This window comes from Lygodium microphyllum, chromosome 2, assembly GCF_053477565.2.
Source record: "Lygodium microphyllum isolate KBCC chromosome 2, Lygodium_microphyllum_v1.1.10, whole genome shotgun sequence".
NCBI classification, from domain to species: domain Eukaryota; kingdom Viridiplantae; phylum Streptophyta; class Polypodiopsida; order Schizaeales; family Lygodiaceae; genus Lygodium; species Lygodium microphyllum.
Genome location: NC_141136.1, coordinates 71760041 through 71783438, shown reverse-complemented (window position 1 = coordinate 71783438; position 23398 = coordinate 71760041). Strand labels below are relative to the sequence as shown.

The 23398-nt window shown below is 43.2% G+C and overlaps 1 protein-coding gene across 3 annotated transcripts in view; it reads right to left on the bottom strand.

Annotated features, from left to right (window-relative positions):
• HAF01 (HAC13 protein (HAC13)) overlaps positions 1-23398 on the bottom strand; it is a 125821-nt gene that overhangs the window by 53816 nt on the left and 48607 nt on the right. For 2 of the 3 annotated variants that reach the window (XM_087695039.1, XM_087695040.1), the window contains 5 exons: positions 12667-13801; positions 12331-12536; positions 12004-12241; positions 11107-11446; positions 10190-10399 (listed from right to left, as the gene is read on the bottom strand). In XM_087695039.1, the coding sequence (XP_087551165.1) occupies positions 10190-10399; positions 11107-11446; positions 12004-12241; positions 12331-12536; positions 12667-13801 (2129 nt within the window). Of the gene's footprint in view, positions 1-10189; positions 10400-11106; positions 11447-12003; positions 12242-12330; positions 12537-12666; positions 13848-23398 lie in introns of all 3 variants that reach the window. The other variant, XM_087695042.1, reaches the window with a different exon arrangement.

Genomic DNA, 23398 nt, shown 5'->3' with positions numbered 1-23398 from the left:
TACAACCTGCCACATCATCACAGTTGTGCTACCTGCGTTTTTAGTCTTTCTCTCTCATGCAAGCTGTCCTGCCTACGTTTTTAGTCTCTCTCTCACCTATTGTCTACGTCTTTAGTGCTGGTTGCATCCTCCTCCCACTGGCAAGCTCATATCCAGCCCTTCCACTGCCCTCCCACCCCTTAAGGCAGCCATTGCAGTTCGTGCTTCACACTGCCCTCACACCCCTTGAGGCGGACATTGCGGTTCGTGGTTCATGGTGGCGGACCTCTTCTTTCTACAGCAAGGCACACTGGTATCCATGGCTTCTTTATCAACAAATTTCCAAACTACTGGGTGCTCCTACTGTGGCATCATCGGACACACCACCGATGCTTGCCGACTTCAACCTTTCCTCCCCACCCCCCGGAGTATATGCGTCTTCCACCGGGCACTCCTTGTGCCACCTCTCCTTTCTGGGCCACAGAGATCGTTCTGCATCGCCTATCAGAGTACTATGTTCAAGGCAATAAGACGCATCCAATGCGCACTAAGTCCTTTCGAGCACATGGAGAATTGAATGGTGCTACGACCTCCTGGAGATCGTCGCAATGCCAGCAGCAGTCTTCTCTCACTTATTTTTCGGTACAGTGGCTTTCACAACCTGCAAATCTGCAGTCTGCTCCATCAAGAGATAGTGATTGTTTAATACCGTTTCCTTATCAATCTGCTCCTTCGAGAGACAGTGGCTGCTTGACTCCTTCCTCTTCTTCGGCTACATAGTCTGCTCCACTGAGAGACAACAGTTGTTGCCCACCTCTTGTTCATTCTGAACTCCACCCTTCCCCACCCTCGCCTACTTAGGATCGAGAGGCCACCTCTGGGAGCTCTTGAGCACCCCAGATACCTTCTTCGCCACGAACGGCGGCACTACCTTCATCATCAGACATTTTGGAGTCTGTGATCCATGAGTTTTTGGATTCCCTATCTACTTCAAAGGGGAAATCAGATGGGGATGTTATTCCTTTGCTCTCAGAGAGGGCATCTACTTCTTTGACTTCAACGGGGGCTCCTCTACCTCCCACCTCAGAGGGGGAATCTACTCCACATGAAGTTCTTCACCCATCCTCTACTTTCTTGGGGTGACTGTCTTCGACCAGTCATCTCTTCTACTGATACCCAGGATCTTCAGGTACCACCTAGATCGTGGCCTCGGAGGTTCAACCGCGACTTGGTGACGAGGCCTTCGTATTCCTTCCAGCATGGATGCACGGAGCTAGTGGCTTCTCTCCCGAGATTGTGTTTCGGGTTCTCCAATTCACTCTGTCTACTGATCTTCCCTTCACCTACAGTTTGCATTTTTGCGTTTTTGCATTTTGCGTTTTGCGTTTTGGGTTTGCAGCCCCGAAAAGGAGCGCCATCCTAAACTCACTATGCCTATATATAGACTACTCTCTCATTCATTCTTGACGGCTAATTCATTCAATCCGTCACCTCTTCTCTCCAGCCTCTCCACTACCCTCACACCCCTTCAGAAGGACATTGCAGTTCATGGTTTGTGGCTGTCTTCATCATCTTCCTTGTGCTACAGCACCCTTATTCCCTTGTATCACATTCACTCCATGATTCCAAACTTCATCATTCCATTCATCAGAGTTTCTTCTCTCTTCTCTTCTCTTCTCCATGTTTGCCGAGTTCACTCTGTGTTCCTCCCCGCAAACCCTACTGTCTCGCAGGTACGTCATCTTTTGACAAATCTCCCCATCGAGCTTCTGATCTTGAGAAAGAGCTGGTAACACAGGGACCTTATCGTTCATAATAGCTTGAAACTCCACATCAAGCTCAAAGCGCATTGTCACCTGAATAACATACACAAAAATAAGAGCAGCAACATCCCACTCCAAAAAGGCAACTTGCTAACGCTTCCTTTGCTCGTCTGGCACTTGTTTCAACCATCAAAGGTGATGAAAACTCAAAATCTGTGTGGCAAAACGTTGAAAATACAACCCTTTCTTCTGCACGAACAACAAAAACCTGCAAAAAATCAATCAGTTTGCTCCTTTCCCACGCTTCACTACTCGTTTAGCCTTATGTCGACGCACAGCCCGCCTGCTCACCCTTTAACGCTGAAAATGCAAACTTTTGTCATGCTGAAATCTTTTCTTCAGGTCTGCCCACGATCAAACAAACCTTAAACACTACTATGATACCATGTTAGAGTGCAACGAATGAGAAAGCATATGACAGGACTAAAAGAAAATGAACATAAAGAGAAGAGACAGTAGAATACAGAAATCTACAGTGAACGAATGCTGAAATAAAGAAAGCAGATATCGCTCTGGAGTATCTTCTTTGAGGATCTCTCTCCACCTACAAAAGTCAAGTGGGAATGAAGAGGGGCAGGCCAGCAATATATAAGCTGAAAAGAAACAATTAAATTATGCAGGTCAGCCCCTAAACGCAAAACTCAAAACTCAAACACAAAAACTAACACACAAACAAAAGAAGGGAGAGAGAGAGAACACAACTCTGAAGTGAATGAATGTTGTAAATGAATGTAAGAGTGTACAATGTGCTCAAGAGCAGAGCAATGTCGGAGTGTGATGTCCACCAAAGATGGATCCCAAGTCTGTGACCACCAGTCGGAGTGTAGGAGTGCTGAATAGTGAATGGCAGCAAGCTGGTCACCAAAGTGCAGCAGTGTAGAGGCTGGAAACTGGTAAACGCAGCAGTGTACCACCGATTGGGGGCTGGAAACTGTGCACAGTCTGCTGTAAACAGCAGGCTGAAATAGTGTCTGAGAGTGTCAGGGCCTGCAATGCTGAAAACGCAGGCTGGCTGACCCTGGAGATGATGGACAGCAGGCTAAACAGTAGTCTGGGACAGTTTGGAGCAGTCGCCATCAGTTGAGAGCTGTCGCCTACAGCAATGGACAGACTGAAGATGATGTGGCTGCAATCGATGATGGCTGGACAGCAGATGGAGGCGGGCTGCAGGCTGGAAACTGGGCGCCAACAGCAGCAGAGGGTGTGTGGGCTAGTGTAACTTGCAAAACAAGGATGATTGCTGAATGGAGGCAACCTATCTATTTATAGATGTGAAAGGGCGGCCCAAAAATTAGGTTTTCCACTGAACTTTCTCGAACCGCTCCTTGTTTTAGGGTTTCCACTAAACTCTCTCGAACCGCTCCCCGTTTTAGGGTTTTACTCTAAAAGAGCATTTTTTAATTTTTCGGGCGCCCTTCCACATCTATAAATAGATAGGCTGTCCCCATTCAGCAATCATCCTTGTTTTGCAGGTTACACTAGCCCACACACCCTCTGCTGCTGTTGGTGCCTAGTTTCCAGCCGACAGCCCGCCTCCATCTGCTGTCCAGCCATCATCGACAGCAGCCACATCATCTTCAGCCTGTCCATTGCTGTAGGCGACAGCTCTCAGCTGCTGGCGACTACTCCAAGCTATTCCAGACTGCTGTTCAGCCTGCTGTCCATCATCTCCAGGGTCAGCCAGCCTGCGTTTTCAGCATTGCAGGCCCTGACACTCTCAAACACTACTTCAGCCTGCTGTTTACAACAGACTGTGCACAGTTTCCAGCCTGCGATCGGTAGTACACTGCTGTGTTTACTAGCTTCTGGCCTCTAGACTGCTGCGTTTTGGTGACCAGCCTGCTGCCATTCACTATTCAGCACTCCTACACTCCGGCTGGTGATCATAGACTTGGGATCCGTCTTCGGTGGACGTCACACTCTGACATTGCTCTGCCCTTGAGCACATTGTACACTCTTACATTCATTTACAGCATTCATTCACTTTAGAGTTGTGTTCTCTCTCTCCCTTCTTCTGTTTGTGTTTGAGTTTTGAGTTTTGCGTTTAGGGTTTGAGTTTTGCCCTCTGTGTTTGTGTCTGTGTCTTTGTGTTTCTGTCGTGGTTGTACACTCTGTGTGTCCTCAGTGCAAACCCTAGCACTCTTCTTAACATGGTATCAAAGCCGGTGCTCTTGTAAAGAGTATCCTGTGGAGATTGTTGAGAGCTAGTCTTTGTGCAAGGCACACAATACGACTCGTAACTGAATCACAATGTCCCAGACACCTTCTTCTCCAGTTCCTATGATGTCTTATCAGGCTTCTCCATCATTGGAGGCCCTGAGACGGCATTATGGACTCCGTGAGGAGGACGGCACTCCACCTTCACCAGATTTCACTAACATGACACAGGAGGACTTTGAGGAGGACTATCACAACAAGTATGGTGATGTTCACACCCCTCCTACCAGTTTTGCTACCACATTCAGACCAGTTGGTGAGGCTGGCCACCTCTCCGATCATGGAGGACATACGACATTCGAAACGTCTGGCGATTCATCTTCATCATCTCCGCCAGGTCCAATGTCACGTTTGTACAATTCTTTTGTGTTGCATGAATCAAATCCCTCGCCTGTTTCTTCTTTTGAGGTAGAGGATCCGGATGGCTTTGCGTATGTGAACTTCAATAGAGAGGGCTCACGAAACAGACGAAATTCGGGTACATCTACAGCTTCTGTTTCATTTGAGCATATTACACACACTTCTCACTTCCCTCCCATCCCACCCTCTTCTATATCACACCTTGATCATCTCTCATCATTTTTCCAAAATCTTGGATTATACTCCACATCTGCATCACACACCCTAGGAATTGAATCTACCATCTCCGCTCCTAGCACCTTTTCCTTCTCCACCCCATTCTCTACCTCTTTGCACCATGGTACTTCGTTAGGGGGAATGCCACCCTTTAACACAGTGCCTCTCACCTTTCAGCAAACAAGCACACCCATCACTCTTGGGTCGAATGTGATGGGCATCCCCCTCGCTATCCCCAGCTTCACATCTCCCATGACCACTCATATGTAGGGGTTTCCATCCTCAGCTTATGGTGCGTCTTCACACTCTCCTTGGGTTACACCTACGCAGGGATTCCCATCTTCTGCTTCCCGTGTTCCCATCCCACTTCCTTGGGTTCCTCATGTGACTACCATGCCCATGTCTAGTCAGCCCATCCCTACCTATGGATCCACCTTGCACACTACCCGCATGCTTGGTGGGCACTCTGGGGCCCATTCCCAAGTGTACTCCACTCCTCCATCCTACCTCCACTACACTTTTTCACACTATCCATCTCCGAGTACTACCACTCCTGTTGCAAAGGTCAAGAATGCCTTCATGGATAAGACACGTTTTAACGGGTCAAATTTCACTACTTGGTCGAATTTCATGCAGCAAGTGCTTGAGTCTCAAGGTCTTTGGAACCTCGTCATTGATCTAGAGCCTATGCCGCACCCTCAACTAGCTCACTCTAACTACATCTGTCAATGGAGAGTCCGCAATGCTACAGCCAATGTTGAGCTGATGCAGGGATTGCTGCCTGAGTTTCACTCTTAGTTGCAGCACTTCCCGCTCGCGTCACAGCGTTGGAGTCACCTTCTCGACCACTATCGGCTCGTAATCGTACTCGGCGCATCAATCTCGACTTTGAGCTTCAAGAGTTCTCTCTTAAGAAAGGGGATGATCTGAAAGTCAAGCTGGCTGACTATAGGCGGTTACTTGCCGAGTTCGCCACTACTGGCTCTCCAAAGTCAAATGATGATCAGGTTACATTCTTCTTGAATAAGTTGCCCACAAAATACTTCGATTTCATTGAACACATCATCTCCCAACCTCGATTGCCAACCTTCTACAAGTTTGAGTGTCAGTTCTTGCGTTACGCAAGGCTGCATGATCAAATCCACAAGAAATCCTCATCACAGCCTTATTCACAGCAGAGAGGGTTGGTTGCCTCTTCTTCGAGAGGGAAAACCATCAGTGGCAAGAACTCGCTACATGCGAAGACAAGCCAATCAAAGGGTGACTCCTCTTCCTCAAATGGAACCAAAGAATCAAGACCTCTCTGGCAGCAACTCCCTAAGAAAAACTGGTTTTACACACACTGCCAGAGAGCAGGCCATGTGGACGAGGACTGTCGCTCCAAGGCCCAAGGTCTTCCACCTAAAAAGCCTCAGCAGACCGCTGCGACCCCACAGTCCAGTGGAGCTACGCCTTCCGCTCCTACTTCATCTGCTCCTTCAACACCCGTTGTTGCTGATGGACATGTGGATCGAGTACAGCCTCAGCAGCCCATCTCTTTCACTACCCTTGAGGGACTGGTTTATTGGTCTGCAGGTTCCAATCCCGTTGCACTTCATGCATCTATCTCATCTTCCTCCCCACCTCGTCAAGCATTCCCTTGGCAGAGCCCTGCTACTGGACGTACACGATGGTCGTTTTGGATACCCTAGGTCAATCTAGCATTCATTTTTCGCACTCTCAGAGTCGGACCCATAGGATTTTTGTCTCTACATTTTAAGTCTTCCGCTGCATTTACTCATACACACATACACATTTGCATCTTTGTACTTGTTCCTTTAGTTAGCTTTTCATTTTTGTTTTGTTTTGTTTTTGGAGCATCTCACTACTGACCTTTGTGATTGCAAACTTTGATCTCCTTTGCAGGTTTTGTTTTCAATATAGGGCTAACATGCAGATTTGCCCAGTCCTACCTGGGCTAGAGACTTGGGATGTGCGCCGTTCCTTCATGGTTTCATCATCCTTGGAGTTTTTCTCTTCTACCAGCATGGAGGCTTCCCCTCCCGAGGCGGATCGTGCAACATCTCTCTTGATGCTATCATGGCGGTGACTTCTACCTAGCTCTTCCAGCTGGGATACTTCCTCCTCTTCTTCATTCCTTATGATTCTCAACACCACACGAAAATCGACATCAGGCTCCTCTTCCTTCTTCGACATCTACATCCAAGTTGAGAGGGGGTTCCTACCCTTCTTGGTATTCTACAAGCTTCAGCACTTTGTCTTTGATATCAGCTTCTCCCCCCTATTGTACCTTACCCTTTGCATTGCATGATTTCATCATCTTTGTACTAGGGCGCTTGGGCAAGTGATTTCATCATCTTTGTACTAGGCCGAGAGGGGGTATTGAGCTAAAATATGAATTACTTGCTGTTTAGCCTCTTAAACAATCCCAAAACACACTAAAAATGCTCTTTTGGAGTAAAAACCCTAAAATAGGGAGCGGTTCGAGAGAGTTCACTCAAAACCCTAAAGCGAGGAGTGGTTTGAGAAAGTTTAGTGGAAACCTTAATTTTTGGGACGCCCTTCCACATCTAATCTGCCCCTATTCAACAATCATCCTTGTTTTCCAGGTTACACCAGCCCACACACCCTCTGCTACTGTTGGCGCCCAGTTTCCAGCCTGCAGCCCGCCTCCATCTGTTGTCCAACCATCATCGACTGCAACCACATCATCTTCAGTCTATCCATTGCTATAGGCGACAACTCTCAGCTGCTGCGACTACTCATGACTATCCCAAACTGCTATTCAGCTTGTTGTCCATCATCTCCAGGGTCAGCCAGCCTGCATTTTCAGCATTGCAGGCCCTGACACTCTAAGACACTATTTCAGCCTACTATAAGGGAGAAAGGCGCGTAAAAAAAAGCGAAAGTCGATACTTTTGTAAAAGAGCGCAAGCGCATCATGGTTTAATTCAAGGAGCGCCGGACTCTCACCTGTGCAATTTGTAAATGTAGACGGGCGGTGGAAAGGAAGCTAGGAAGATAGAAGGACAATGGGAAAAAGGGCCTAGGCCACGATCGGCCATGTAAAAAAGGGGATAAGGGGATGACTGCCCAAAAGGGATTTAGGGTTTTGTATATAAAGTTGAAAAGTGAATGAGAAGCTCAATTGTGCACAATTTCCAGCCTCCGATCGGTAGTACACTGCTGCGTTTACCAATTTCTAGCCTCCAGACTGCTGCGTTTTGGTGACCAGCCTGCTACCATTCACTATTCAACACTCCTACACTCCGACTGGTGGTCACAGACTTGGAATCCGTTTCAGTGGACGTCACACTCCAACATTGCTCTGCCCTTGAGTACACTGTGCACTCTTACATTCATTTACAGCATTCATTCACTTCAGAGTTGTGTTCTCTCTCTCCCTTCTTCTGTTTGTGTTTGAGTTTTGAGTTTTGCGTTTAGGATTTGAGTTTTGCCCTCTGTGTCTGTGTGTGTGTGTCTTTGTGTTTCTGTCGTGGTCATACACTCTCTGTGTCCTCACTGCAAACCCTAGCACTCTTCTTTTTCTGTGTCTTTGTGTTTCTGTCGTGGTCATACACTCTTTGTATCCTCAGTGTAAACCCTAGCAAGAGTGCTAGGATTTGCACTGAGGACAGAGTAACACACAGAGTGTACACTAGGGTTTGCACTAAGGACACACAGAGTGTACAGCCACAACAAAAACACAAAGACACAAACACAGACACAGAGGGCAAAACTCAAACCCTAAACGCAAAACTCAAAACTCAAACACAAACACTCAAACACAAACAGAAGAAGGGAGAGAGAGAACACAACTCTGAAGTGAATGAATGTTGTAAATGAATGTAAGAGTATACAGTGTACTCAAGGGCAGAACAATGTTGGAGTGTGACGTCCACCGAAGACGGATCCCAAGTCTGTGACCACCAATCGGAGTGTAGGAGTGTTGAATAGTGAATGGCTGCAAGCTGTTCACCAAAACGCAGCAGTTTGGAGGCTGGAAACTGGTAAACGCAGCAGTGTACCACCGATCGAGGGCTGGAAACTGTGCACAGTCTGCTGTAAACAGTAGGCTGAAACAATGTCTGAGAGTGTCAAGGCCTGCAATGCTGAAAACGCAGGCTAGCTGACCCTGGAGATGATGGACAGCAGGCTGAACAGCAGTCTGGGACAGTTTGGAGCAGTCGCCAACAGCTGAGAGCTGTTGCCTACAGCAATGGACAGGCTGAAGATGATGTGGCTGCAGTCGATGATGGCTGAACAGAAGATGGAGGTGGGCTGCAGGCTGGAAACTTGGCGCCAACAGCAGCAGAGGGTGTGTGGGCTGGTGTAACCTGGAAAACAAGGATAATTGCTGAATGAGGTCAGCCAGCCAAAAACTGGCTGACTGCAGCAAAAACAGGTACCACAATAAAATAATCAAAATAATGCTGTGAAAAAACTGCAGCATGACACATGGCACTCTGGCCTGGCCTACTCAGCCTGTATGATCTGCCCAACAGCCCGAAGCTGCTGCAAATCAGATGGTGACTGCATGGAAATGTCGGACCTGATCCAAGAAATGCTTAAAACTGCCCGAGAGTAACTATACTCTACCTATGCCTGTCTAGGGGATGACTAAATCTCTAACATACCACTTATGGAGTCATGGCTCTCAGCCTTCACACTTTAGTCTTTGGTTCCTATTTTTGAAGATTTACCTACTATCTACTTTTGCCTTCACTCTTGAGGCTTGTTAATTTAGTTGCTATAAACTATCGAGTCCTGACTAGTCATTTCTTTTTGAATGTTGACTTTATGTTTCATGACACATATGAACAATGTAAGTGCAACCACGTGGCATTATAATTCGTGATTCTACTGCTTTTAACTTTCATATTCTATGCTAATTTGAAGTTACGAGTTTTAAGATTAAAAATGTGTATAAGCTTCACTTTTATGGTTTTATCCCCACAAAATTAGGGCCACATATGATCCAGTCCTTGGCACTGAACTGTACTGCAAACATCTTTCTGTACATATGCTGTATGGAAACCTATGGTAAAAACTATGTTTCCCCATGTCCAAAAGAGTACCACATGGCATTTCTCCTTGGATTGGAAACATTTTGCCTGGCATTTCTCTCTTCTACCAGGATTTGGAATGCCAAATGGCAAATTTGTGGGGATGAAGATGGGGATAGCCCAAGAGAGCATGACACCCATACTCTTTTGCTTGTCCTCCCTTAGAAATGTCTCCTACCTTTCTGGCTTCATTTCCTGTTCCCACCCCTTAATGACGTGGCTTTTCCATTTTCCTCTTCTAAAACATATCCATTTCTCTCAGCATTTGCGGTTGTGATTATTGATAGCATTATGGTTTTCTGTGTATGGACCTTTGTCTTTTAGAACTGTTGTAGTGTAGATCCCTGCAGCATACAAGACTCCATGGCCACAATCACAGTAACCAATTCCTCATGTCACTAGTACCTACTTCCCTTCAAACTCCTGGAAACTGCCATGTGACAGGTGCTAAACTGATAGATTTAAAACAAAAGGCCATATCCATGTAAATTGTCAATAGGGTTTGAAAAAAAAAACAAGATGATTCACCTGGAGATCTGCACAATGCTTAAGCCTTTTCCGAAGGTATCCTTCACTGAGAGATGGAAATTGAGCAGTTACTTCATCTGCTCGCAGACGAGTTACAGAACCAGGTTTCTCATTATTTCGAAATTCACGATAAATGTACACCAAAAGCCTGTTGTTAAGGTAGCTCTGAACTGTCTTTGAACCAGGAGTGAGTACCTCCATATGTGGTTCCTGTGAAAATAGATATCAAGTTATGTGAAGTTTTAATGTGATCAAAAAACACTCCCAAATCTCCCCAAGCAGATAAATGTGGATTAAAGTAAAGATTTATTCAACACAAAAGAAAAGTCCAAAACAAATATTGGGATATATCTAAGCTCTTGTGAAACTAGGATGCACAAATTTTCAGGCTAAAATGGGAAAACCTGGATTACAGGACAATATTCTGAATAAGAATGTTAATCAAGATCTTATTTGACCCTGGAAGGACTCAAATAGTCTCATGGCAAAGCTCATTAGAAAATACATATAAGGAGTTGCAAAACATAACCAAGCGATGGATTATAGCAAAGCCTGGAAAATTCTGCAACCTTGAAGTGGCCTATCCTAGAGACAAAGAAAGCATACAGGTTATAGAAGCAGCTGCCTCAGTTCTAGCCATTTCCAAGTTTAACAGGCAGCCACATATTTGAAGATATGCCTATTATACACAGTTTAAGTCATTTTTTCAAAGTGTACGGCAAAAATATAGTGAGGTGACTGATGAAGCACATTCTTATAGGTTCTGATTGCAACTACATGAGATTCACTGACACGAAGTTTTGTGGCTTTAGGTACAACAACCACTTACCAATCAAATCAGCATATCTACCAAGCAATGTCAATTAACAACATCAGAACAAGACAAAGAAGAAGAGTTTGATTGTGGTCTCATTCACCTGTTGACCAATGACATGAATGCTATCAATTCTTCTCAAGGAAAGTTTCCCCTTTGCAGAACGAACAAGCAAAAAGTCTGTGTGTGGTACTTTGTGGTGAAAGGCAGGAGCTCTGTACAAATTTGTCTCAATACAAGTTTGCATCTCGCCTGGCCTTATGTTACCTAAGAAAGGTGAATCTTCCAGGGGCTCTAGAGGCAATGGAATTCCAACTGAAGACCCTCGATCTATCCGCAGGGTAGCAGCTGTGGAGTCTGTAGCATTCATTTTTCGATAGTAAGTACACAAACGCGCTCCCATTCCCACGTTGTTTAGCAAAAGGGGACGTTCTTCACAATATCTGAAGTAGAGGTAGGAATGTAAGCCTTAAGATATAAAAATTGTCATAAACAGAGTCAGAGACATTATCCATTCAAGCCTTGAAAACGAGACATGAATTATGTCATTACTGTAACACCACTTGACAAAAGAAGGCTCTACTAAAAGAGAGATGCAAATCATGACTGTTCTTCCTGACAAATCAATTTCAATTGGCAAGAGTTGATTCATTCTTTACAAGTCAATAGCTTGACCACACACATAACAGCAAAAACACTCCAGAGAAGCAATAATCCTACTCATCAAACCTCATTACGCTCTATATAACAAGATGGAAATAATTAGGCACAGTTTTATGAGTCAGGCAAAATACAATCACCTCCAACCGTTTGAGTAAGTGATAAACAAAGGCAGCAAGAAAGATACACAGTTGGGAAGGTGAGAAATCTCAGGATATTCAATGGTACAGTGCTAGATTGATGAAAAGCTATAAACTGCAGGTTTGATACATGCATGGTTGTTCTGAGTTGTAGGGAAGATATACTTCACTTCAATAACATTGACCCAAAAGTAACTTACTCTGCAAGAAAAACATGTCCATCTTTTACTGACAAATCTGACTTCCTTTTGAATGCTCCAGGGGGACGAGTAGCCTTGTTTTCCCCCGGCAATTTCTGTGCCTTTGGCCAAGGATGCACCTTTGTCCGTACAAGATGAAGGACAGAATTGGGTTTTACTTCCTGCTGTGCAAGAGTTATACCATCTTCAAGCTCTTTGCCACAATAGTATATTTTAGTTTTCTCTGATGCCTTCAAGTCTGATAATTAAAGCCAAAAATAAGTGAATCATAAACAGTAAGTACTAGCTCTTGATGCAAAACACTGATGATGACACAAAGAAAGTCACCTCCAAACTTTTTTGTTGCCTTCAATTTTACAGACTGCAAAGCTTCAGATGCATCAACATATAATTTACTGCCCTTGCCACCCATGGCCTTCAGTATCACTTTCATGGGCCCTTCAACAGAAAGTTTTCCTTGCTCCTTTGCTGCCACTTCATTGTGATGAGGGTACCACACAGCTTTCGGCCTATGAAAATTTGCCAAGTCTTTACTGCACAACAACATCATCACACAAGTTCAGCACATAAAAAAGATGGGATAACATACAAAGGATGGGATCAAAATGACAAAAACGCTTTGTAGGGCAGTTCATCCTCCAACCTCTTCTAAATGATACTTACTTGGTCAGCTTTGGCTTCATGGTCTGCAGCTTCAATGCAGGAAGTGAGTGCATCACTTTTATGCCATGCACAGCTCGCTTTTTCAAGCTTGACTTTTGTTGTTGTTGGTTCTTCTTGTTCATGTAATACTTGTCATTAGAGATGTTGAAGCGTGCAAGTGAAGAAATACCAGCACCATGATTTTCACCGCCTTCAGCCATAGTGCTCTGTAAGTTTGGAGTAAGAATCATAGCAGCAGCATGCCTTCTCACATCCTGCCCTTCAGGTATCTCAAATACCATTTGGTCATCCTGCAGATTAAAGATAATCTTCGGGATCGGTTGTTTTGCACTGGTTACATTATCAATGTCCCACACAATCTGATCAAGCCAGCCTCCCGCAAAGAGTTCAATATTCTGCAAATTCATTGCGCAAAACCTTGTAGCTATTTCTACCACACTATCATTATCCGATTCTTTTCTCAAATTACTATCTGCCTCCTTCAAACCTGGAAGAGATTCTAGCCTGAGCAATTGTGGGTGTCTTAAATTTCTAAGTGACTCGGCACTTCGTAAACATGGCTTGTGACACAATGGTTCAACATTCACAGGCCTTGACACATGGAATGGGTCATGATTAGGAATATCCTCAGGAATGGGCCTTTCTAAAGAAGATTTCCAAGGCTCATCCCTTTCCATCATGCAAAATGCATTTTCTTCTCTTGTATCTATGTCCATATCCTCAATCACACCTGAGTTGTCATAAGCCTGACCTGTTGGATCTGCTCGCACCTGCAACAAATGCCCTTGATCCCATACAATAGAAGCTTCCCAATTTTCCTGATGGAGAGGATGAAGATTAGGAGATGGTATAACTTTGATTGTTTCCAAAGCTGATTCCCATCTGTCCGTATCTTCTTTCATTGGCTGACCATTCTTCCAGTCACATCTTGTAAATTTGTTTTGAAAGGTTGACCGTATGTCATCCTCAGATGAGTAACTGAACTTAGCATCCTCACCGTCCAAAATGTTTCCAGCATCAACCTCCTCATCAGGGGGAGAACGCATATCATCAAAGGCTTCTCTTCCCATAGAGCAAGATTTAAGTAAAGCATCCTCATCTTCCTCCAAAAGCTCATTAGCTATCAGACGCATTTCTGTAAGACCAGTATCAAGTCAACTAACTGTTCCCCTTTTAAAAATCTGCAAAGAAACACAAAACTAAATTTAACTAATAACACTAAACCTTTACAGAAAGCAAGCCCCAGCACCTTCCTATAATCTATTTAAAGTGTTGTCCCCCTTGACTAACACAGTATGAACACCCTCTGATGTCTCAGCCCTCATATTCATGTACCAGCCCCAGATAATTTATTCCAGCCCTCAGTTAATGTTCCACCACTCACATTCATGTTCTGGCCTCAGTTTAATCCTCCAGTTCACATCAGCCCCCAAATATCAAAAAAATTGGCCCTCAGTTTGAGTTTTTTTTTCTTGCATATGACACCCTTCATTAAAATGGGTTGAAACATTAATGGTAAGGACTAAGTGGAATTTTTTTAAATGTTTACAAGGGTTGCCAGAGAATCGAACGAATACGATATATTTTAGGATTAAAGCCAACAAATGTATGCAAAACAACATTTCCATGAGCATAGGTTGGGTCTCATTTCAGAATGGAGGACTATGTTACAAATGACAAGCAACAAGACTCGATCCTGGATGCAATCTATCCCCTCCAAATCAAAAGCTCTCATTCCGTCCTTGAAGGACAAGCGATTATTAAAAGAATGCTTGATCCACCCCGAATTTGTTCAGGGCTAAAAATTTCCAAAAAATTATCTTGATTAGAGAGCCATTACTAACAACGGTGACTTTTTTCCAATAAAGCCAATTGGAGTCATTTCGTGGTTTCATCTCTCTTGTCCTGATAGTTGCTCCAATAGCAGCTCCTCAAGGGCCATAACTTTAAGCCACCTTACACTATGTCTTGCGAACAATTGTTTTTCAAATCTACATAGGTGAATATTCACCAATATTATTCACCTTTATGTGCAGATAATATTTGGATACATGGATTTTCACCACCATTATCCAACTAGACAGATCAGACTCACATTTACAACAGACCCCACTCAGTCTATCTTGAAAAACGTTTTGACCCAAAAGCCACTCCACCAAAAAGTAACAGAGAGAATGTAGCTCTCGAGATTTACTAGCAAAAACAATTGATGTACAAAAAAGTACCAACCTCATTACCAACATTAGTATAGAATGTTGAAAAACTTGGTTAATTATGTGGCAGATGTCCAACCATTAGATTTCACTCACTATGCTTACCTCCACTACTGTAATCTGCATCACAAAGCCTCTCTCCCTCTTACAACTCATTTTTTTACTAAAGGTTGTCCCCATTTCATTCCGCGTCAGCTTTGTTGGGACGCTCAACTCATTCTCCCCTTTTCCAACAGGTTGCACTGATTTCAATGTCTCATCTTTGTCAGAGCATTTCAATTCTGGATGAGACTTGGTAAGAAATAGGTAAAACAGAGAAGAAGCTAGAATGAAAATGCAAATACATAATCCCCGATCCATAGACTACTTGCAACACAGTGTTCAGAAAACCAGTGTACCTTGCATTCATTGGTCATAGAAAGTACACATTGGGGTGCAACACATTTGCACCCCATAGCTTGCCAAAGGTAATAAGATGCGATAATAAGGTATCTCTATTATTTATTGACAAAATACTTGTTAGCATTCACCACACATGCTAAGTAGCAAGTATACCAAAGATAGACTTAATATTCAAGTTTTTCTGAACATGATATACAAGGTTACAAGATTTCGGTATCACTTGAGCTATGTATCTAATTTAGAGAGGATAGACTATCAACATATTCAAATTAGGGAGAGAATAGACTACCGATGTATTTCAGAAGGATCTTAAATTTACAGGGGCATGCATCCTCCCCTGGCTTGAAGAAAGCAAGGTTTTCCCACCTTTAAAAACATAGCTGAAGTCTCTATTTAATTCATGTGTTTCTATTGTCTCTCTTTGTCAGACTCTAGATTTCCTCCCAGACAACAGCCTACCCCTCATATTTTACAGGTAGCTCCACAATTACCGTATGTTGGCTATTGTTTGAGAATTGGTTTTGTGACCATGAAGTCCTAATGGTGCCACTCAGCCCACCAAATAAGATCTTCTATATAATTGTAATTCCAAAAAAGAATCATGCGTTAGAGAACCGTGTCTGAACATGTCCCCCTATATCATTTGGGTAGTCCCTCTATGAGTTCCAATCATAGGAATCTTCTTCCAAGAGTTTGTTGCCCATTCTTGTGTGGATCTTTAGGTTTCAGTGTTAAACCTGGAAAAATACTTATTGGCTGTTTTAAGGTTACTCTTTACTGCATCCTAGAGGGACAAGCTCATCTTGTACATAGTCTGTTTTGAGTTACATTATTTCGTCATTGACCACCATTAGCATGGAGTGAAGTACCTTAAAGTGAATAAATGGTTAAGTGCATACTCATTATGTGAAAAGAGAAGATAAGATCTACACAAGTAAAGGACTATTAATACCCATCTATTTTGTATATTTCTATGTCTCTCATTCTCATAGTTAGGTACCAAAGCTTGGCACAATAGATTATTATCATCCAAAGATTTGCCAATAGTCCTAGCCCTTGGAGCTTGGAGTTCCACTACTAGACCAAGATATAAGTATAAGCCAATAGTCCAATTACCTAGGTAAATTTCATCTTCCTCCAGCACAAAACAAGTTCAGAAAAAAAAAATCATATAGCTAAATCTCATCTTCCTTGAGCACAGAAAAAATTAAATGGAGTAGAGAAAAAAAGTAAAAGCTAGTATACTCAAGTCATGCCAAACTCAGGTCATGTATAATAGGAGTTAGTAAGTAGCATTTAGGTCATAACTTTAACTAGATAATCTATATAGCAATTCATTTAAACCATTGAAAAGTTGAGATTGAGCCCTACAAGTTTAATGACAAAATTGTTGTTTTGGGTGCAATAGCATCTACAATGAAATGTTTCAACATATTTTGAATGTACTCTGAAATTGCAATAAGTTTCGTCTCAACATTTTTTGAATGTACTCTGAAATTGCAATAAGTTTCATCTCAACATATTTTGAATGGGCTACCATGAACTTATATGAAGTATCATGTAAGCTTGGTTCCTTATAGTGTAGTGAATATAGACTTGACAAATGCTTAAGCTCTTGAGCTCAAGTTTGAACTAGAAATTTATTTGTCTATTAGCAAGTTATGTTCTACAAAGAATTGCAAGAGCATTATACATACTTTGTTGAGGTACAAGAGGTGCCAAACACGCATTTATGTATAGAAATGATACATAAGCTTTATGCTAGACTTCGAATGTGTCAACAAGATCATCTTGGTGCTTGAGTGTGTAGCTTCTAGACTATCCAATGGTACCAAGGCTGAGCCATGGATGACAAAACTGAATCTATCTTGCTTACTTCTTATAACTGTAGATAATTTCCAATACTCTTACATTAGAAGTGAAAGTGCTAATCTACTTTGCCATCTTTTGGCCCTAGATGCACAAATTTGTTTTAAAAGTGCTACGTCACTAGGTTGTGTATATAGCTTGTTGTGGCTAGATAGGGGATTATTGTAGAAAAGACAACACAATTGCAATTGCTTGTTTTATTAAACTTGCTCTACACCAAAGAAAGAAATTGTCACTTTTGGCCTTAGAGGGTAGCTCAGACCATGGTGCAGCCCCATGATAATATATATTAAACAATTAGGTATAAGGAGCAAATATAGAAGGGAAGGTAGTATTCTTAGAATTTTTTAGCTACATGAGGTTTTCGCCTTAAGGCTAGTTGAATCAAAGCTAGTTGTAAAATAGCCCCATGTCCTTGTTATCAAGCTTTCTTTCTAGCCATATGGTCAAGAGCCCCATGTCGACTACTCAAGCTTTTGTAAAACCAGTTGCTTGTTACTCTTAGGACAATTTTTTGTCAAAGTATTTGCACTTTTGGAACAAGTCTTAGCATGATATTTCCCAAATTAAAGGTGAGACCATCAAGAGGAATCACCACATTGTTCCAACCATTTGGCCTGGCCAAAACATACTTATGGCTCATTTAGTGACATGTCGTTTAGAGAGAACTTTCAAGGAAGCTCACTATATGTCGGTCACTTCTATAATTTTATTATAATTGGTTTGGAGATTAGAACATGGGTTTCATTTCAGTTTGTGGATCCATGGACAAACAAGTAGTATGAGGAGAGAGAGGATCCCTTGTCTCCCTTTTCTCATTCGAACACAAACCACAATTATCTATAATTCCTTGTATAGAAGAGACGAGATGTACTCAATTGTATGGTTGGGCCTTCCCAAGGGTGTAGTAGCCAAGAAATATGTTTCCTATTAATATAAAACTTGTTACCAATTTAACAAATGGGCTTAGTGATCTAATTGAAATTAACTCTAATTCTAGTACTCCTAGATCTTGGCACGGTGACTATTCTAGTAGCCATGAGAGATGACATTGGGGTATACACTGGACAAGTGTACGTGCTGTGTGGTACAAGGACAAAGCAAACGAAATAAGGTGTAATATGAACCTTTCGTTAAATTGAAAATTTGCACCTTACATTGAAAGCTTCGCCCAATAAGCAACTCACTTAAGGCACTTAAGTTATAAAGCAAGGTCTAAGCTTAAGTTTGATCCAATGAGCAAGCCATCAATTAGCTCTTAATCAAAAACAAGATTAGATTAAGGGGCAACTAGTATTCATTTAGAAACTTCACATTCACTGTTTGGGGCTCTTTATCCCCCATTCATGTGTGTTGTTTGGAGAGCTACAACAGTAAGAGGAGATGCACGCTTGCTAGTTTTTTGGAATAAAAAGTAAGAGAAGAGGGTATTGCAGCCATCTCAAGCTGTTGGACATCCAGGAATCAATCTCTATCTTCTCCTTTCTCTCTCTCAAGCTATGCAAGCTCTATTTTATGGCAAATCAAATTTAGGTCATATTGTTTGCAATAGATCAATGGCTAGGCTTTGCAAAAGTTGGCCATTTCGGTATGGAATTGCTTGTTGAAGACATTCCAATCAAAACCCCGAATTTTCCCCTTGTTTTGGGTCACCAAATCATTGAAGATTCAAGGCAGACATTAGGACAAATGTTTACAAACATGCACGCTTGATCTTGAACCATTGAAAGCATTGAATTCAGCATCCAATCCCAAGGTAAGGTTTATGGACAACAGGTTTACATGTCTGATTTACTTCAATTTGACAATGAATCGAAGATGCATTGGTTAGGGCAAAGCTCCAAGGTTGTTGGACAATCAAGGCTGAGGCAATTTGACAATGAATTGAAGATGCATTGGTTAGGGCAAAACTCCAAGGTTGTTGAAACTTGCATTAAGTTTGAAGTTTGGACCTTAGAATTAAGTTACACTGGAAGTGTTGCCCAATGAGAAGCTTTTAAAGCCAAGCAACTCTTGTGTTTTAACAGACAGCCCAAACTGTCATTTAATGCAGCCCATGATTTGTGTGGAAGAGTCAAGGCAGCAGCCATTCTCCTCTTCTCAACTTGGGAAATCAATTGGGCAGCTCCATGACTCCATGACCAGCACATATTGCTACTAATTTTGCTCTAAACTTAATCAAAACAGCTTATACAGCACAATAGGCTGAGATCTTCTCTTTCCTCTAAGATCTCAAGAGTCGAGCCTTGTGCACTTTTTGAACAACCTTGTCAAAAAAAAAAGGTCTTATCACAATCTAGTTGTGAGACATCCCTTTGTTAGTGAGAGGACCAATGTAGGATAGCATGGGCACTATGCAAGAAAACAGCCAAGCAAATGCTCTAGGCTTAAATAATGCATGTCACTCCCATGGTTTGGCAGGTTAAAGACTTCATTTGGACCTTTGAACAATTCAAAGTTGGTTGAACACCACCAACCAAGGTGACAAAGTCATTGAGCACCTGCGGGTCAGCAATGTCGCGAGAAATGGTTGGAAATTCAGCCAATTGACGTAATATGGAGCATTGTTTGCTAATCTAGAGAAATACTACAAGGGGCACCAAGCTTTCCGGTCAACAAGTGTCATGTAGTGCAAAAGCACTCTGGCTCTAGTTTTGTTTGAATTTTAGTTTGCTGCATCTGTTGTCATGTTGAATTAAGTGTTTGCTAAAACCTGGTCTGTTGCTCTTGGGTTCCTAAAGGCCAAGTTCAACACCCATGAGATACATATCGCTGACACCTCTCTTATATTATGGGTGAAAAGTACAATGACACATACAATGGTGTACTACAAAGCTAACAAAGAAGATCTGCAAACCCCCCTACCCCCCTCCCTTACTTTTATGGATGGAAGGGGGAGTTAATGGGAGCCTACTCCTAATGTATACGCTACATCATAGAAGCCAACCTAAACCAATCAAAGTTCACTTGCAAAATCTGTGTGAGGTTGTGTTACTCCATCCAAAAGGAGGAGTAAGGGATTTTATTGTCCATGGGATGGAGTTCAGCCACAACTCAAATGGTTTGAACCTTTGGCACCCAAGAATTTTCTAGAGCTCCTCAATCCTTGATCACAAAAAGTGAAAATAGTCAAATTCCATTGCCTGTCATAAAACAACCTTGCATAAGCACATCATGACCATGGGTTCCCCTTCTTTGGCCAACCTACTAAAGAGAACCCCCCAAGAATAGACTAGAAGCAACATCCCCATCTATTTGTCGAAACCTCCCATACCTAAAAGTCCCATCAACTAGACTGTTAGTCTTCATTAATGCATGTAGAGAACCTCCCTCAAGGTCCACCACATCAAGATATCAGTAAAGTTGGCAAAGCCCTAACACACTACCCTCTAATAGTCTCTCTTTGGCCCAAAAGCTTGTGATCTATGAGCCCATCTCACTAGGGTTAGAAGACTAATTCTTTCATCACCACAACCTTAGCTGCATGCTCACAATTAGAGTTGGAGTTGAATGATCGTAAAGAGGCATAATCATCCTTGCTCTTCTTCCCCTTCTTCAGCAAACCCACCAGCTTCTTGCAATCCTTTCAAAGATGCCCCTTCAACCATAAAAGAACCCCTTTGTCTCTTCATCTTGTGACCCCTCTTTTCAACCACAATGGCTCTCCCATAGTCGTTTCACTTGAGTAGGTAGTCTCCAATTGTTAGAGATGTCATTCTCTGGACAGCAATGTTGCAGAGCAATACGGCTAGTGCCACATCAGCAGTCGCAGCGCAGAAGCCATATCAGCAGTTGGACCAGTTGCCACGTGGCAGGTGCACAGCAGCAATCGGACCTGATTCTGGCTATTTTTCATGGTATTTTTATGCTATTTATAGCAGTCCTCCAGCACATTCTGTTCACTTGCATCTGATAGACAGAGCCCACTGGTGACAGACAGCACGCAGGCTGATGGAGATCGAGGTCCTCAAGGCAGAGACATACGCAGATATTCTCTCTGCACCTGTGTATATTTCTGCATTCCTATACAGCATTCTACACTACAGATTTTTTGTGTTTCATTGTCTCCTCTCTCTCTCTCTCTCTCTCTCTCTCTCTCTCTCTCTCTCTCTCTCTGTGTTCACACTCTCAGTCTTGGTCCCACCCTTCCGCATCGCTGCACTCTAACATGATATCAGAGCAGTGAAGACAGACTGACTGATTGAAGAACCTACCTGAAGAGGAGATTTCAGCGCGACACAAGGCTGCGTTTCCAGCATTCGAGGGCGAGCGGGAGGGCTGTGCATCGGAACAAGGCTGAAGCGAGTGTGGGCGTGCGGGAAAGGAGTCCAGTTGGTGAATTTGTTGCAGGTTGTTGCTGTTTGAAGGAAAGGCATGCTTTGTTTTAGGCCTTCCACTGCAGATTTTACATTTTCATCCCCTCCGACGACTGAAGAAGGTTCGGGAAGTGGAGGAAAGAACCCTAACAGGCTGCATTTTCACAGTCGGAGGGGGCTGCTTTTGCATTTGTGCAAGCATTGCAGGTGAATATGTCTACAAAGACTAACTTGGAGTTCCAAGTGATTATGGACAGGAAGGTGCCTGTCCTACCGACTCTTCCATCACATCAGAAGCTTGATGGAGACAATTACCGCATCTGGCGCATGATGATGTTGGCCATTCTGGAGTATTATGATTTGGCGGAGCTTGTGATGGAGGAGATTAACCGGCCCTCGGTGAGAGATGAATCCAAACTCTCTTCCACTGCTCGTGCGGAATTGACCAAGGGCCTAGTCTCATTGGGACAAACTAAATGCCAGGATTTGTTCTTTTATTTTTCTGTCTTGTACTACAGACATGATAGCTCACATCGAGCACTTGACGGTGGCTTGAGAGCTATGGCTAGAGCTCGACCAGATGTATAACCGGATGACCCTGATGAAGAGGGTTTCTTTGGAGGTGTAAATGCGGACCTTGTCTGTGAATAAGTCTTCTTCGCTTCGGGAACACATCAACAAGCTTCGACAGCTTCAGATGTAGGTTCAAAATGCGGAGAAGCCTATCTCCTCCAAAGACATGGCAATTACTTTATTGTCCCAGTTGCCGCCATGATTCAGTACTTTTTATTCCACTCTTATTGCCTCAGGGCGGGAGTTGACTCTTCGGTGGAAAGAGCCAGTTCCTATGGTCTTGGACCAAGAGGAACAGTTGAAGGGACAGAATGCTTCCAAATCGAAGGCTTTGGTTGGTCAAGCCTCTCAGAAGAAAGGGAAGGACCAAAAGAAGGAGGACAACAAATCCAAGAAGAACAAGGAGAAGGAATTGACTTGCCATATTTGTGGTAAGACTGGTCATTGGAAGAAGGATTGCCCCAACAAAGACAAGAAGGACACCAAGAAGGACCCGAAGGATTCTGGAGCGATGGATACACCCTCATCAACTGCTTTCTTACACTTGGCACTCATTGAGTACCCTACACTGAAGACTTTTGATGCTGCGACGACAACTCCCCAAGCTCGAGAGTGGATCGTGGACAGTGGTGCCTCCTGGCACATGACTCCTCCCATTGGTATTACCCATTTGTGACCTTCTCGTGGGCAAATTCTCATTAGAGACAGCTCTTCTGTGTCTATTGCTGTGCAGGGTGAGATGCAGCCGATTCCAGATGGACGTGGTGGTACCCACACTTCCGAGGTGTTGCATGTGCCAAGTTTAGGGTATCATTTTCTTTCGGTCCATAAGATTTGTTCTCTTGGTCTCTTGGTGGAGTTGACAGCGATGCTATTCGACTTCTTGATCGTGGATTAAGGAAGGTTCTCTCTGCGGGATATAAGGAGAACGGCATTTACAAATTATAGTCTTCTCCAACCCTTACCTCTCTTCTTCTTACCTCTCAAACACAGTCCAAGCTATGGCATGCTCCATTTGGCCATCTGAACTATGAATATCTTCGGAAGGCATCGTGCGGATTGTTTGTTCGAGGTTTGCCAGACAGAGTGGTGAGCCAGCAACCATGTGTCTCCTGCATTTGTGGAAAACTGCATCAGGATGCGATTTCCAACAAAGCTTCGCGGCAATCTACTTCACCTATGGAGCATCTACGGATCTTTGTGGACCGATGAGAACAGAGTCCCTAAAGGGGAGCTTGTACTTCATGTTGATCATAGATGACTACAGCAAGATGACATGGGCCTATTTCTTGATGTTGAAGTCAAAGGCTTTCTCCCACTTCAAGGATTGGCTTCTCTTTGAGGAGAACCGATCTGTGG